At 43.1% G+C, this 16,664-nt stretch overlaps 1 protein-coding gene across 1 annotated transcript in view; it reads right to left on the bottom strand.

The window, feature by feature from the left end:
- NEK8 (NIMA related kinase 8) overlaps window positions 1–16,664 on the bottom strand; it is a 57,389-nt gene that overhangs the window by 6,465 nt on the left and 34,260 nt on the right. Inside the window, exons 7-13 of the mRNA XM_075262602.1 lie at window positions 14,870–15,057; window positions 13,088–13,235; window positions 12,853–12,929; window positions 5,379–5,496; window positions 3,355–3,505; window positions 2,642–2,805; window positions 2,224–2,382 (exon numbers count right to left, since the gene is read on the bottom strand). Of these exons, the coding sequence (XP_075118703.1) occupies window positions 2,224–2,382; window positions 2,642–2,805; window positions 3,355–3,505; window positions 5,379–5,496; window positions 12,853–12,929; window positions 13,088–13,235; window positions 14,870–15,057 (1,005 nt within the window). The remainder of the gene's footprint in view (window positions 1–2,223; window positions 2,383–2,641; window positions 2,806–3,354; window positions 3,506–5,378; window positions 5,497–12,852; window positions 12,930–13,087; window positions 13,236–14,869; window positions 15,058–16,664) is intronic.

The raw sequence follows: 16,664 nt of genomic DNA, 5'->3' as shown, positions 1-16,664 counted from the left end.
CCCTTTAATATACACGGTATATATTTTTTTCTTTAAAAATCCCTATAATAATCAATAATAGGATTATATTTCATATCTCATTCTTTGACATGACCATGACTTCTTGAAGGAAGGACAGGTAAGGAAATCTGTTGTGTGCAGAGCTTCCCTCCATGAGTAATCTGAGTATATTAGTACACAGCGGTGCACGTCATCCTCTGCACACTACACGAAATGTCAATCCTAAAAGCCTGAGTCTAAAGTGGAATAATTGTGTTTATTTACTGAGGTGAGATGGAAAAGCTACTACTATGTACTTATGTTTCCACAGGATTTCGACGCCATGGTGCTTACATACCTTTTGCAATCTGTATTTCAATTTTCCTGCAATTTATGATACCAAATGTACAATTTCACAGAATTTGAAGAAAGTTAAGGTGCTAACCCACTACCATCAGTGGCTCGAGATGTTGGTCGGGTGTTAGGAAGCTGTCCTGGAAGATTCCAACAAAATGCCGCTGCTGCTTCTTATTCAAACATATTCCAACAATGGCAGATCGCTGTGGGATTAAAGGCATTCTATCATTAAAATCCTGTTTTAAGCTAGACCCACGTAGGAATAGCTTTAGGAAAGGCTATTCTTCTCCTACCTTTAGATGTCTCTCCGTGCCGCCGTTCCTCAGATATCCCAGTTTTCGTCCATATGCTAATTAGTTTTCTCGCAGCACTGAGGGCGGTCCCTGTGCTGCGAGAAAACTTTCCAGCGCTGCCTTCTTCTGTTCGCCTCCTCCGCCTCTTCTTCCTTGTCCCATCGCGTCTTCGTCAAAAAGCACCGACTGCGCATGTCCGTCGCCATTTTCCTGTGGCTGAACAGGAAAGAAGAGGCGGAGAACAGAAGAAGGCGGCGCTGGATAGTTTTCTCGCAGCTCTGGGGTCGCCCCCAGTGCTGTTTGAGCGCTAGGGACCGCCCCCAGGGCTGCGAGAAATCTAATTAGCATATGGACGAAAACCAGGATATCTAAGGAACGGCGGCGCGGAGAAGACATCTAAAGGAAGGGGAAGAATAGCCTTTCTTAAGGCTATTCCTACGCGGGTTTAGCTAAAAACGGAATTCTAATGATAGAATCCCTTTCACAGAAATATTGTTTGTGTAGCCATAGCCTAATTGCTAACATCACTGACTACAAGGTATCCGCTCTTGTGAACCGTGATCCAAACCATCTGATCTCAGGATAACTGTACACAAACAGCTACAAAACACAAGGCTTAGGACACTTGTTAAAATGGGGTTTTCGCTGCCTGCTTGATTGAAAGGTAACTTAAAAGTAAGTGGATTACAACATATCCCCGTCAGACCACCTGGGATCAACTTGGTGGAAAACCTGGCAGTACCTAATTTTTCTAAGACACCACAACAGGAAAAAATAGGTATTACACAATGTTCATTCATATGATACAATACAGGTCCTCTAGCGTTTCTCAACCTTAGTAAGCCAAGCACACCCTCCTAAAAAAAAAGTCACAAGCAAGTACCGCCAATGGTGTCCATCATATGACAGACCTGCTCCCGATAATAAGTGGGAAAGAAAACCTGGCACACGCAATGTGCAAAGCAAATGGAAGACACACAATAATTGTTCTGGGGGTCTTTCAGCTTCCGAGCAGCTTTTCGCACATCAGATTATAGATCAGTAGCCATCTCTCTATTCAGCACAGACCACCTGCTGTTATAGAAACCCAGACCCAATGTCTTCTAACATCTGAAGATGGTGGGCGGTTTAGGCAGCACTAGCACCCAGGAGTCTCGGAACTGTCATTTGCAGAACGCTAGTTCAACACTGGAACTCGTCTTCATTGACAATGGTATTACTAGGCCGGGTCAGACATTGTTTAATTGGATTTTCCAACAAATAAGATGCATGTCATATTACTTACTATAAATATATGACTGATAGCGGTCTAACCTCTGGAACTACAGTGCACGTAAGAACTCACTGGGACACACAGAAACAACCAAATATGCTTGGGGAGGGGGACAAATTGTCACACACCAGACATTTATGGCATATTATACCGATAAGCAACAAACATTAATTGTCGGAAAACCCAATTAAAAGGGACAAAGTCTAGAAAGTGAATTCCCAGTAATTGTTGACTCATACTTTTGCAAGAAATGCCCGATTATAGGTGTGTACAGTCTTATTTACACTGGAATATATGGTACGTTCAACATAATGGGCTCACCTGTACAAACAGCCACAGTGAAGGCATCACCACATGCCACCATTGTCACCTTTAACCCCTGTGGTGTGCTCACATGACAGGGCACTCTGCTATGTCGGTAGGTGTTAGTGCCCAGTTGTCCGTGTTGATTGCTACCAAAGGTATAACACTGACCCAAGGCTGAAAGAAAGGAGAAATGCAGTAAAATAAGAGGCTATTCACAAAGCCCCCCACTCATCTCACACGTCTCAGGGTGTTTGCACATACAATAAGTCAACACTAATGTTAGCTTTAGAAAGTCACACTAAGGAAACTTTCCTTGCCATTCACAAAAGAAGAAGAGTGTTGGTCATCTCAGTGAATGCAAAGCCTAAATCCCACAGTAAACATGCTTTACTCTCGCTTTTCCTATGCACTCCTTAGTGTGTATTGTACCTACCAGTTACCACAGCAGAGTGGGCAGTGCCCACATCAGCGTACAGGATGGCTTCTTGGTTCAGAGGTGCCGACTGTACAGGGGTGAAGGTGTAGGCCTCTTCCACTTGATCTTCTGGAGGGGGTTCAGTAACAGATGAGATCTGATCTAGGCCCAGCTTGTTAAACCTGGCAAAACCAAACATCTCATGTTAACATATTGTACCTAAATACTCGTTGGTTCCTCGGCTCATATATTATCTGTGAAGTTGTTATTGCTGACTATACTGCCCCGTGTCTGACAAAAAACACTGAACAAACATTATCTGTCTACCATTTGTGAACACGATTGACTCAACCTTCTGCTTTGTCCACCACTGATTCCTCTGATCCGTAGTCAGACGCGTTATCCATTGCGCCACTGGCCTGTACATCCACCACCGATTCTGTATGAGGTGTTGCTAATATCATAGTTCGCTTTTCAGTTTCTACTGAAGACTATTCTGTACAGTGTAACCTGGTGATTTCCCTCCCAAAGCAGTCACTGGGATATGCCAATACTCATTCATCTCTGAGGGTCCAACCTCCAGGACCACGGCCAATCCTGAGAATGAAGGGGCCAAAGCACTGTTGTAAGGCAGCGGCCCCTTCACTTTCTTACCCTGTACAGTGGTGCCCCACTGAGTGAGCCCAATGTTAACACCAAGCTACACTACTTTAGGCCTAGCACTTACTAACCTGTTACTGCCACAGGCCAGGATCTGGTTGCCGACTGTCAGAATCATGGAACTGTCAATGCCACACACGACTTTTTGTGGTTCATATTCCAGTGCGATTACGACCTGCTGAGGAGAATTGTGAGATTCCTGGTTCCCAAGGCCAAGTCTTCCTATGGTAAGAAGAATTTTCATGTAAAAAATCACTCATATGTTCAGTATTTTATTTTTTTACATATGCTGTGGACACAATGGAGACACATCAGGCCCTGACCCAGGTCTCGCTCGCAATAACACTTTCGTCTGACACACACTAGGGCCAAATGTAAAGGAAATCAGACAACCCACCTAGATTTATGTGTCTAGAACAGAAAGATCCGTCTGCTTTCTGACAATACTATAAGGCGCCACGTAAAATACTATATCCAGTCACCATGTTTCAGACCAATCCAACAACTTGTAGGGAATAAGATGAGTAAAATCTTAAAATCTACATAAAGGTTTTAAGAAGTTGATCTGACGAGACACAAGTGAAGGGTAGAAAATAGTGTACGGGAGGGGCAACGTGGTGGCTCAGTGGTTAGCACTGCAGCACTGGAGTCCTGGGTTCGAATCTGCCAGGAACAACATCTGCAAGGAGTTTTGTATGTTCTCCCCGTGTTTGCATGGATTTCCTCCCATTCTACAAAGACATACTGATAGGGGGAAAAAAAAGTACATTGTGATCCCTATATGGGGGCCACAATCTACATTAAAAAAAAAAATGGTGTAAGGGAAAAAAAACAAACAAAACAGAGTCATAAGGACAGACTGCCAGCTGCTCATTGACAACAACCCTGTGACCCCAGGAGGCACATGGCACAGACAGCACAGTCCAGAGGGGGCCAGTTTGCTCGGCTTGTCTTGGGAACGTGGCTAGGTAGGTATTGTTAGTATTATTTTTAAGGGCAATTTTTTTTCTATGTGGGGAGTCACTAAACGGTATCATACTGTGTGGTGGGATCTAAAAGTGTCTTCACACACAAGCAGAATGACCTAAGGGGGCATCTCTAATGTAAGGCTTCATGGACATGATTGAGTGCCCAGTCCAAGTGTTTTCCAATATTCCTTTCTGTTCCAATATTTATAGAGCGGGTCCTATAAAATATTGCAACGGATTGGAGCATCAGAACACACTTGGACTGCACACTGAAGTCTAAAGGTATGAGAAGGGGGAATCCATATTGTGAGAGAGGCATTACATGTGAGGGTGCTAAGGAGGCATCACTACAGTATGGGAGGCAATATGTGTCATCAATACTGATAGGAGGCACTAAGGGAGCATCACTACTGTGTTGTGGGCACTAAGAGGCCATCTTTAGTGTGTAACGGGGCACCCTTACCTCTGTTGATTCTTGTTAAGAAGAGGGAGGTACGGCGACAGGCATGAGGTTAATATCAGAATAATCAGGAATAACCAATATTAAAATGTTATGAAATTTACAGAGCCGAGGGCACAGAGCTATATACACATGTAGTGGCAGTAGCTTAGCTGTAGTCACCCAGCACGATCACTACATAGTGTACAGAGCAGTCTGCTGCCAGATCCATACACTGTGCTAGTACCAGCAGCGGTGGCTCCAGGTATCAGCTGATCAGCCATCTCTCATCAGTATCTAAATCCAGTTACACCCCCTTTAAAGCCCGAAAAAAAACATATAAATTACAATAGGAAATAATGGATTAACATACTAAAGTACATACTGGGGGTTCACTAAAACAGCGCCATACAGTGATTTACATCAGGTAGCTCATAAGTAGAAAAAAGACTGATATGCAAGGTACATGACTGCAGTAAACCAATAAGCACCATTTTACCCCGTGACAAAAACGTATGGCCCTTATGTGAACCAAGCCGAAATGTTCTTGTTCTACCCATGTAAAGGTCACTGTATATGGCGGTGTACTATACAACTTACTACAAGACCTGTATGTAATAAGAGCGTCAGACAGTCATACAAGCTACTTACACAGATTTAAGTAGCAAGAGGTCAGAACAAGTCTTACCATTGTCTCCGCGCCCCCAGGAAAACACTTCTTTCTCATTTGAAACAGCAAGAACATGTGAAGCCCCGCAGGACACGTGAACTATCTCATAACCCAGGAGAGCCTCTACGATCTTAGGCTGTGGGAGAGAGCACAGGAAGTCAGACAGAAGGAGCTTAGCAAAAAGACAACTTCCATATTTTGTATTAGAACTACCTTACACCATTTTATTAGAAAACCACTGCAATAGATCACTCGTGCACAATCCTTCTGAAACAATGGTCATTATCTCAGCAGAAAACTAAAGAAAACTGCAATCATTGTAATTATCTTGTATAAATAAGTCTAAATGTTCCAAATATAGTTCAAGTGCACTTGCTAAGCTAAAGCAACACTCCAGTTTTTTGTTTTTTTAGCTATACAAGATAGTTATCAAAGGAGATACAAATTAAGCTATTGTTGATGCTGTCACTCATGTCTAGCACCTGTAGCCATGTCTAGTACCTCACACCCCTGTTTTGTACCTGCTACCCATGTCTAGCACCTTTACCCATGTTTAGTACAGGTCACCCATGTCTAGCACCTGTATCCATGTCTAGTACCTGCCACGCTTGTCTAGTACCTGCCACCTTTGTATAGGATCTGTAACCATGTGTAGCACCTGCCACCCATGTCTACCATCTCTCACCCATGTCTAGTACCTGTAGCCATGTCTAGTACCTCACACCCCTGTTTTGTACCTGCTACCCATGTCTAGCACCTTTACCCACGTTTAGTACAATTCACCCATGTCTAGTACCTGCCACCTTTGTCTAGCACCTAACCATAGAACGCATACCTGGGGCCTTTTAGGCCTGCATGCTTAACTTTTTGCTCCATTATAATAAAAATTTTGCCCACTATTCAGATTTTAATTTACAATTTTGAAATAAACTTGTGAAAGTAATTTAAGTGTGTTTTTCTATATTATTTGCATGGGGGCTAAAAGGCCCCCAATAAGTTAAAATTTATGTATTTTTAACATCATGCGTTCTAGGGTAACCAAGTGTAGCATCTGTCACCCATGTCTACCATCTGTCACCCATGTCTACCATCTGTCACCCATGTCTAGTACCCGTCACCCATGTCTAGTACCCGTCACTCATGTCTAGTACCCGTCACCCTCGTCTAGTACCCGTCACCCTCGTCTAGTACCTGTCACCCATGTCTAGCGCCTGCCACTCTTGTCTAGTATCTGTCACCCATGTCCTTTCCTGTTTCTGCAAAACACTGCAGAGCCAATACTAAAATGAACCTTCCAGGATTTTAGACTGTAAAGATGTCACCATAGTTCCTGCGAGACATAGCAATTGCTGCTGATAACACTGGGGAAGGTAATGGTAGAGAATAGAATGGAGTGGTTCAAATAAAGTGTGGCATGGATCCAGTAGTTGGCACCGCCTCGGCCAGCCCAACTGGTTTGACGTGGGCATAAACAGTGGTGCCTCATGCTAACAGTCCCAGGAGGCGGCGCTATCTACTGGTTCTACAGCACCTTATTTTAACCACTCCACTCTGGCATCTACCAGGCAATGGGGGCATGGTGACCTGAGTGTGACAGGGAACTATGGGCAGTTTGTGAGAGAGAGAGGGGGGAGCAGGATAAGCAACAGGCAGGAGAATGAGCAGGGAGACATTGCAGTGTAGTAGGGGGTGGGACTGCAGACAGCACAGAGAGACCTCATGTTTGCACAGCAACCAATGCTAGAAAAAAAGAGATCACACTGATTATGTGACTTAGTGAAGAAGGTAAATGCAGGACAACGAAATACACTGTCAGGAGACAGCTAATACTATTAAAGGGATGCTCTTATAGACAATATAATGAGTCAATAAAAAATAAATCGCTAGAGTTCTCCTTTAAGCCCCCATCTGTAATACTAACCAATTACTTTGTGGGAATGCTAAACCCCCTTCCTCTGTCAAACCCCGTAGACTCTGAAGTAACTATTGACCGTTGCACCTAATAAAGATCTTTCATCACTCCCAACTCTTTGCCTCCATCGACAGGAGTCACTTTGAATTTGTTCTCTTTCTCCCGCCATCCCCAAGCGATCTCTTTTGTCCATTTCAGCGCCCAATATGGTAATTAGGCTCTATACTGTCAGGTAAGTGGTTGTTGGCTTAGTAGACAATCTGGGACTGCCCATCTGACAGTAAAGAGCCTAATGAACATATTGGTTGGTGATAAGAACTGCACTGATTGCTCAGGAATGGCGGGAACTAGAAAAAAAGATTCCAACTGCACCAGAATAAGGGGAGCAGCGCCTACTAAAGGATGCAATTGAGTGGGAGTGGGTGGGGGTGGTATCCCTCTTTACAACATTTAAAGACAGGACTTAGAGGTGCGACCATACAGAATGAGTCTAGCTATTAAACATAGCCGACTACCACGGTGAATACGCAAGCAACTTTTCAGCCACAGGATGTACTAATATATACTACTGTGGTCACGAAAAGGAAGTTATGGCATTACATTACATCCAAATGTGGGGTCAAAGATCATTGTATGGTCATTAACAACTATCACTAGATCTGGGGCCACCACCAGACATGTTTTGATATGTGACGCCAAAACTTTCGATTTCTTTACTTTGACCAATGTTCCCGGCAATGACAAGGGAATGTTGTGCAAGCAAGTGGAAAAAAAAATTAGATATCAGGAAATCCAAAGTTGTGTGGGTGTGTCAGAGGTCAAAGAATATACTTGATAAAGGGCTGAATTAAAGAAATCCAAGTCAACATTGTTTCTATTCATAAATCCTAGTGCAAGAAAGAAAAGTAGAGTTACATAGTAACCAATCAGGTCTCAGCTATTATAATCCAATATGCGACAGAAAATGACAACAGTGATGGGATTGGTTGTTTGCAACATGTCAACTTTTCCTTTGCTCACATGCAAAAACTATTAGTAAGACATTTCACGTATAGCAAGCTTACCATGGGATACCCAAGAAGATGGAATTGTGAAGCTTTGGGGGGAAAAGAAGAGAGAACAGTAGAAAGGTTTAGGTGTGTTGTCAGATAATAACAGTGTGAGAAATAATGACCCGTTTCTGTTGTGTATATTGCGCCCACATACTCCGTAGTGCTGTACAGAGACTCCTATAAATCCCTCAATACATTTCATAGGAAGCAAGATGACCTATAAGTACGCTCAGAGCGTGAGGGGGAGCCAGAGAAGAAGTGGCAAGCAGACGCAGAGAGGACGTATACGTACAGGGGGAACGTATATGACGTATACGTACAGGGAGGACGTATATGACATATATGTACAGGGAGGATGTATATGACGTATACGTACAGGGAGGACGTATATGACGTATATGTACAGGGAGGACGTATATGACGTATACGTACAGGGAGGACGTATATGACGTATATGTACAGGGAGGACGTATATGACATATATGTACAAGGAGGATGTATATGACGTATACGTACAGGGAGAACGTATATGACGTATATGTACAGGGAGGACGTATATGACGTATATGTACAGGGAGGACGTATATGACGTATACGTACAGGGAGGACGTATATGATGTGTATGTACAGGGAGGACGTATATGACGTATACGTACAGGGAGGACATATATGATGTATACATACAGGGAGGACGTATATGAACCCAGAGCGCCAGTGCTGCAATGCAAACATGCTAACCAGTGGCCCAGGTATAAATTCTACTCTATACATAAGAAGATTAATAAAACTCTTATTAGACATCCAAAGATCTCCGCTCAGCTTGGAGACACCTTCTGATTGGGTAATTTCCTGTGTCCAAAACAATAATTTTGTTATTTATCCCGGTACCGATAAAAATTAGAACTAAACTAAAGGCAAACAATTAAGACCCCATGCACACGAGTCTGCATCCAAGTCGGGGCTGATTTTGCAGCAGAATGCATTCAGACACTTGGAGTGACATCCCAGCACGGTCTGTAATGAACTTACGTCTATGGGGCTTATGATCCATTCGATTCTAATAATAAGGAGCAGGATAAGACCTGCACTATTTTCACTGGAACAGAATGGACCATCATGTGACCCCTCAAATGGTACATTCGGACATGTGCATGGAGCCTAATGTAACGTTTAAGGAGTTTTCCCACTAAGCCATTTAGTCCTGATAACTTGCAGATCAGTGGTAGTCGACTGCTCAGACCCCAATGATCAGGAGAACAAGGAACTTTCATCCCCTGCTTCATTCATCTCAATGGAAGTGTGGGGTTGGACCCATATTGATCTACATTTGTCCACTATCCTATGTATATGGGAAATCCCTTTAAGATCAGCTACTAATATTGTTCACACATTTGTATGTTAAAGGGGCAGATTTATACGCCAAACCCACCAGATTTTTGATCATTTCTGCCAGTTTCCTAATAAGTCCCACTCTAGAGGAACACTTCTGTACTTGTGTTCTTGCTTGTTACACGGCGTAGGATGCATCGAGCTGTAAAGTAAATATCTGATGATACATGAAGTGGTGACAGGTCTGTTTATTGTGGATTAGGATGCATTTTAATGGTCTCCTGTTGACCACAAAATGATACGCTGGCGATAAAGTCCATTTCAGTGACTGTAACTGTTCACATTTGACTTGCTGATTCTCTCAGTCTGTGGCTTTCTGCTTGTTTCCATTCCCGTCTTACCTGCCTCCCAATCACTTAGCAAACACATCTTCTGAAACAGTCTTAACTTCTGATTTGCTACATCCTATCCATATTCATGTCGAAACTAGTGACGTGTCCACAAGACAGGTCTCCTTCCTATTCACTTCAATGATTAGGAAGGGTCAAGCATCTCGGTATTGACCACCAGTCTAATTATGACCTTTGTCAGGCTCTATATGGAATATGCATTCTTGTAGAGAAAAGACTCAGTGTTATCTGTGTGTTTACATAGAGAGGTAACAGACTGGGCTTTATCAACAAACTGCAATTAGCTGAGCTGATTGTCCTGCCAGCAAGAGCAGTGAGTGACGTCACTTGTCCTATCACACAGGCCCGTGGTTATAGCAACGCTGTGTAAACAATGAGAGGAATGAGTTCACATGGCAGGCAAACAAAGCAGCATTTCTAAAGCAATATATTTTGGAAAAGTATTCAATATACATAAGCTACTAGTATAGATAGGATCCTTGAGATGGGACAACCTCTTTAATATGGTTTAATATGCCTCACCCTAGTGACAGACTCCCTTAAATATATTATACAAGTGCCCATCAACGATGCAGCGACTCGACCTCCAGGGCAGAAAATCTGCGAAGAATACAATTTATTTTCCAAATGATTTTTGGCTACGTCTGATCCTCACCCTTTCCTTAGGCTCTATAAACAATATCATAGAAGTTCTAGGATTTTTGCCAGTTTCATAGCTATTGAACCTATGTTATTTAGGATTTATGATCAAGATAGGAGGCATGTACCAACCAAAAATATATAACAATATCCTTTACGTCTGCTGGAAGAACGACAGTACTGCACTGGAGCCAGAAAATCCATTGGCAAGCCTTGTAAAATACTGCATATAGCAATATGTGACTGTGCCATTCTCAATCGCCCAAGCAAGCTGGCATTGTGAATCCGCTCCAAGACCGGCATTTCTTATTCATCAGATCTTACTGTTTTGCAAACAATCCTGTCCTTGTTTTGCAATCTGTAGCATATGCTGCACTTTTACCAATATGGTGTTTGTCAAGTACAGAAATATATATTTAGAATATGACTAAAAAAATGTATATTTCATAGTTAGATCTCTGACACACGATCACATTACTGCTTAGTTTCATAGACTTCTATATGGCCCCCTGTAAGGTGGTTTGGGGCCACTAGACCACTAGCTTGCCATTACTGCTGGTTTAGGGTGCCTGAGTAAGTTGCAGCCACCCGTCCCCACAACGTGTAGACAAGTAAGTTATAACACACAGATAGATGAGTTCAGAGTACCATTATAGCCCTGGGAAGCCAAAGTTGGTACATCTCACTTTACAGTGCATGTATCCGATGTGTAGGCTATACAAACATGTACTGACCGTGACATCACTTCTCGCAATGCATATGTGCCAAAGCGGACCCCCAGTCTCATTTGTTGGTGACTTATATCATAATATCCCATACATTGCAGGATGGGCAGCTGTAATTTACACAGGGTTGGGGCCATAGGTAATAATAATGCAATAATATAGTGCCATATGGAGGAATAATACAGTAGTGAACGGCTCTGCTCTTACTTAAAAGAAGCACTTATTGCTGGTAAAATAGACTTATAGCCACGATTCTATTTCTGAGCCCAGCAGGAAATATTAATTTTGGTAACTTTGGTAATCCAGGGCAGCTAAGGTCAATATCTCTGGTGCTCTTAGGCAGAGAAGGGGTTACTGTTAGTATTTTTGGTGATCTAACGCAGTGAGGGGTTTTATTATCAACCCAAGGTGGTCTGGCCCAGCAATGGGATAAACATCAGCATCTCTTATGAGTTAGTACACAGAAAAGGTTCATGTCTGCATCCCTGGTGGTCTAGGGCACAGAAGGGTTTAAGGGGGTTGTGCTTTTATGGACACTTATCCCCTATCCACAGGACAGGAGAGAAGTGTCTGATCCATGGGTGGCTCAAAAGTCCCTCTAACACCTCCTTGTGCATAGCACTTCAGTGCAGAGGCATGACTGCCACTCCATTCACTTCTATGGGGCTGCTGGGACTGTAATCTCTGGCAGCCCCACTAAGTAATTGTGTGACTGTGCTCAAACATTGTTTTTTTCCTGAGTTTTAGCTGCTTGCCTGCATTTATTTGCCTCGTATTTGCATTCCCGTGTTACTGGATCTTCTATATTATGGTCACTTGGGCTTTTCTCAGCTATTTGTTTGCTATTGTACAGTTACACCTGGCAGAATTACATATAGAGAAACCAGTAGGATCAGTAATGGATGGGGGAGGGGAGCTCCTTGTTGTACATGCTCACTTCTCAGAGACAAACATATAATGTGTTTTAGCTATAATGTGATTATTAGCAGTTGAGAAGCTGATAGGACACCATGTATGAAGGCTTACGCTAGGTTCACACTAGTGTTCATGTTTCCGCTCTTTGAGACCTGAAAAACGGACAAAATGCTTAAAAATCCATGGACCCCATAGAGTAAAAATCTAGTCTAGTCCTGCAAGCGCCTATTTTAAGCAGAGTGGAGAACGGAGTCCCAGGCTGAGACTCAAACGCTACGGTGAACCGAGAGTCATGGAACAGACTGCCCAGCAAGACCTGCTATAGATTTACATTTTCATAAAAACTCAGATTGAATAATAAGAGGTTGTGATCCGTTGACAGAATTTTTCTTCTACAATCCACTGTCTTTTCTAGGCCAAGATGATAGGAAGTGCTGCGCTAAGACAACACTAAGTGACCTTTCATGTTTTTCACTAAATCAACAGTATAATACAGTTAATAAACTTTACCTGAGTGACATCATTAAAGTTATCGTGTCCTAAGCAGCCATTACTGCCACTGCCAAATGTCATGATGATGCCCCTGTCTGGAGAGAGAGGTCAGACTCAGTGGAAACAATCGCTTACATGTCACTTTCTAATTTCTATATATACAAATGAAGGGCAACCACCGTATGATACTCAGGAAGATCATTAGAAAGTCACATATCATGGATCTAACATTATAGATTTGTGGTATCCACACCTGTCAAACATGCAGTAAACAGGTCGCCGCAGGACACATGCTTTATGGTCACTCCAGACTGGCCCTCCAAGAAACGGGAAACAAACTGAGGTTGGGCATGCTCTACAGCTCCAGGAAGGGAAGGAGCGCCAGCGCCTACTGGAGGAGCCTAGGAGGAAAAGAAAACTATCATAAGAACATGTATCTAAAAGATAAAAGACATAGGGGGAGATTTGTCATGAGCAGGATTTTTTAAAGTCTGTGTTGGTGGAAATTGCACCAAATTTATCAAACATTGGAGGGAGTTTATTAAAGTGGTTGTGCCATTATGGACACTTATCCCATATCCACAGGACGGGGATAAGTCTCGGATCTCTGGGGGCCCAATTGCCAGGTCACCCAGTGATCACAGGATGGGTGACCAAAAGTCCTCCTTAGTCCATCACTTCTATGGGGTTGCCAGAACTGTAATGCGCTTGCAGCCCCATAGAAGTGAATGCACCGTTGGTCACACAAACACATTGGCACTCCATTGTAAAGGAGGCTTTAAGACTTTCGGTCCGCCGTCCTCCTGATCACTGGGGGACCCAGCGATCAGGCCCACAATGATTGCTCATTTATCCACGGCCCTGTGAATTTTCCTCTACCCTTGTCAAATTTTTACACAAGTAAGCCCATAAAGTCATGCAGGGCTTGATAAAGTCTCCCTATACAGCGGTATAAAAGCAAATCCAAAATACTCAATGAATTGAGACAAAGACAACAACATTGAAAGGAGAGGCTGCTGCCATCACATTCTGAGCACGTTCTCCATGGCATCAATCACTGCAGAAATTGCCAATATCAAATATACTGGATTATCTGGTATCGAACACAGTAAAGCATATATGGACAGTTCTGAGTTTCCCCATGGTTCTCTCAGGTAGCAGCTGTGCACCTTGTTTTGTGTGAGAAAACTGCAAAGAGCTGCCAGAATCAGTACCAAGACCCATTTCTAAGACGCATACTACATGGTGTATATTTACTATATACGGGAAATTGTATTCTGAGGACCGCATTGTCTGTACTGTTCATATAAGATAAGATAAGATAATCCTTTAATAGTCCCACAGTGGGGACAACCTACACAACGCCTTGGTTAGGCCATAAATACTCCTTAGGACAGGCCATAATTACCTGATCATGGGGGAGAATGGCCCCCACACACATCGGCTATTTGGGACCACTTCCAATGCTAGTGCTATACAATGCACACAGCTCAGGCCCCAATGACTTCAATGGGAGTTGAGCTACAGTGACTTCACCCGGTCAATATACAGATACTGTATAGTATGTCTGTTGGAAGTAGCAGCTGATCCGTGCTAGGACTGACTGTCAACACTGATCAAGTATTTACGGCCTATCCTAAATTCTTAGACAACCTCTGAGTGTAAGCAACTTCTTCTCTTCTGAATATTGAGACCACATGCATGTCTGGACGGACCAAGCATGCACGTGTATAGGGGATTAGAAGGTATAGCTGTTAGGTAAGCAGATATGGCAGGATTTACTTCCTATTTGCCCCCTCTTCTGGCTAACCTACTATCTGCAGATTAGCAAAAAGAGGGGCTCGCAGCTTCTTACCCAAAACCATAGGATATTTATTATTCAAAGTTGCTTCATTTTCTATTTTAGATGCATTGAAGTAATTCTATAGTTCAATGCTCACTGCATCCTTCCACCTACATTTCCACATTTTGTATACTTTGCATGACATGTTCTTCCTCTTGTTTCTCCCATGGGTCACAGTTCACTGAAGCCTACCTCCCACATGATAATCCTCCCAGACTTGGTGACTCCGGCTTTCTGTGTCCTGCCTGCCGACACCTGGACCACCTCAGTATTCAGCATTGGCAGCCGGAGAGGAGCGCTGATCCCACTTCCCCAAGTGTATACAGAGGACAGAGGTGGGGGAACACCCGGCTTTGTAGAAGAATGCCCCACGCGGCCACCTGATCATAACACATCAACACAAACATGACAGTGAGATGAAGATCCGAATATTCCTCCCCGGCACAACATGTCCTGGCAAAACCTGGCGATAATAGGAAATAATGGAATGTGCTGCACGGATCTGCCTTTGGCTCCGTAATAGGCACCTGTCATGTTAAATAAATGAGCGGCCAATCTGTAGCGGCATTTCAATGGAGCACTGAGACAAGCGATAGGAAGTTCACGTGAATGATAAATGATGTCTAAGGAGCGTCCAAGAAATATGACATAAATTCAGAGCATTTCCATCAGAAGAACTTGACAAAGAAACACGCATAGGCTGGTAGAAGACTGAATTATGGGCACCCAGATAGTTATATACCAGTGCTGAGAGCGGGTACAGCCCCAATAAATCACCCTCTGTAAAAGCACAAAGAACCAATATCCACTTCAGTAACCTTGCAAATGTGAAGACGTCATGTAAAAAATGAATTGTTAAACTGTTGATCATTTATTTATATATTTACAACATTTTACTTTGGCGACATTTGAGAACCCTGTTTCAGCCATGTTCACACTGTACAGATACAGTATAAGTCTTGGTACTGCCGTGGATCTGTCATTATTAATGGTTTTTATGCCAGATACCTGACAAAGGAAAGTTGTAAACCCCCAGTTCGCGACTTTTTAATGCCACTTTTTAATGCCAGGCAACAATAAAAAGTGACAGTGAAAGTGACAGCTAAACGTTGGTGTAGGTTCCACCATAGGTGCCGCACCTATGATAAGATGTGTGCCTACTCATAAATGAGGCTGCTGTTCAGCCCGCGCCAGGGTTATGAAGACTGGCATTCAATATACCAGTCTTTATAAATATTGCCCAATGTGTCCACAATAATATTGCACATGCTGTGAATTTTTAAAATCTGCGGTATGTGAATGGGTTATGCAGAACGTCAGCAGATTCTGTCTGGATTCCCGTGTCATAATCCTGAACATAATGTGAACATGACCCTAAATTATTTATGTCATCTAGTAACATTCTGGTTAATATGCTTGGTAGAAAACAGCTAATGGTCTGTATTTTCATGGTTGTTAATGCTTACTACATCACATGATGTCAAAAAATCCTGGTCAGAAAAAGGGTTAAAGGGGTTTTACCACATATTGACGTTATCACCTATCCACAGAGTTAAGTGTCTGTTCAGCGGAGATCAGATCCTAGGGATGGGGGCTGTGAGTCCCCCAGTCTATATAACATGTAGTCACACTTGCGAGCCAGGTCTTCATTTAAAGGGATTCTATCATTAAAATCACATTTTTTCTCGATCACACGTAGGAATAGCCTTAAGAAAGGCTATTCTTCTCCTACCTTTAGATGTCTTCTCCGCGCCGCCGTTCAGTAGAAATCCCGGTTTTCGTCTGTATGCAAATGAGTTTTCTCGCAGCACTGGGGGCAGTTCTCAGCGCTCAAACAGCACTGGGGGCGTCCCCAATGCTGAGAGAGAAATCTCCAGTGCCACTGTTATCTTCTTCGGGAATGGCCTCTCTGCATGTCTTCTTCCGGAGATGGGTTCAAACTTCTACGCATGCGCAGTTGGCTCTGCCGTTGGATCTCGGGCAAAGC

This window comes from Leptodactylus fuscus, chromosome 2, assembly GCF_031893055.1.
Source record: "Leptodactylus fuscus isolate aLepFus1 chromosome 2, aLepFus1.hap2, whole genome shotgun sequence".
Lineage (NCBI taxonomy): Eukaryota > Metazoa > Chordata > Amphibia > Anura > Leptodactylidae > Leptodactylus > Leptodactylus fuscus.
This window is presented reverse-complemented; position numbering and strand designations above follow the sequence as displayed.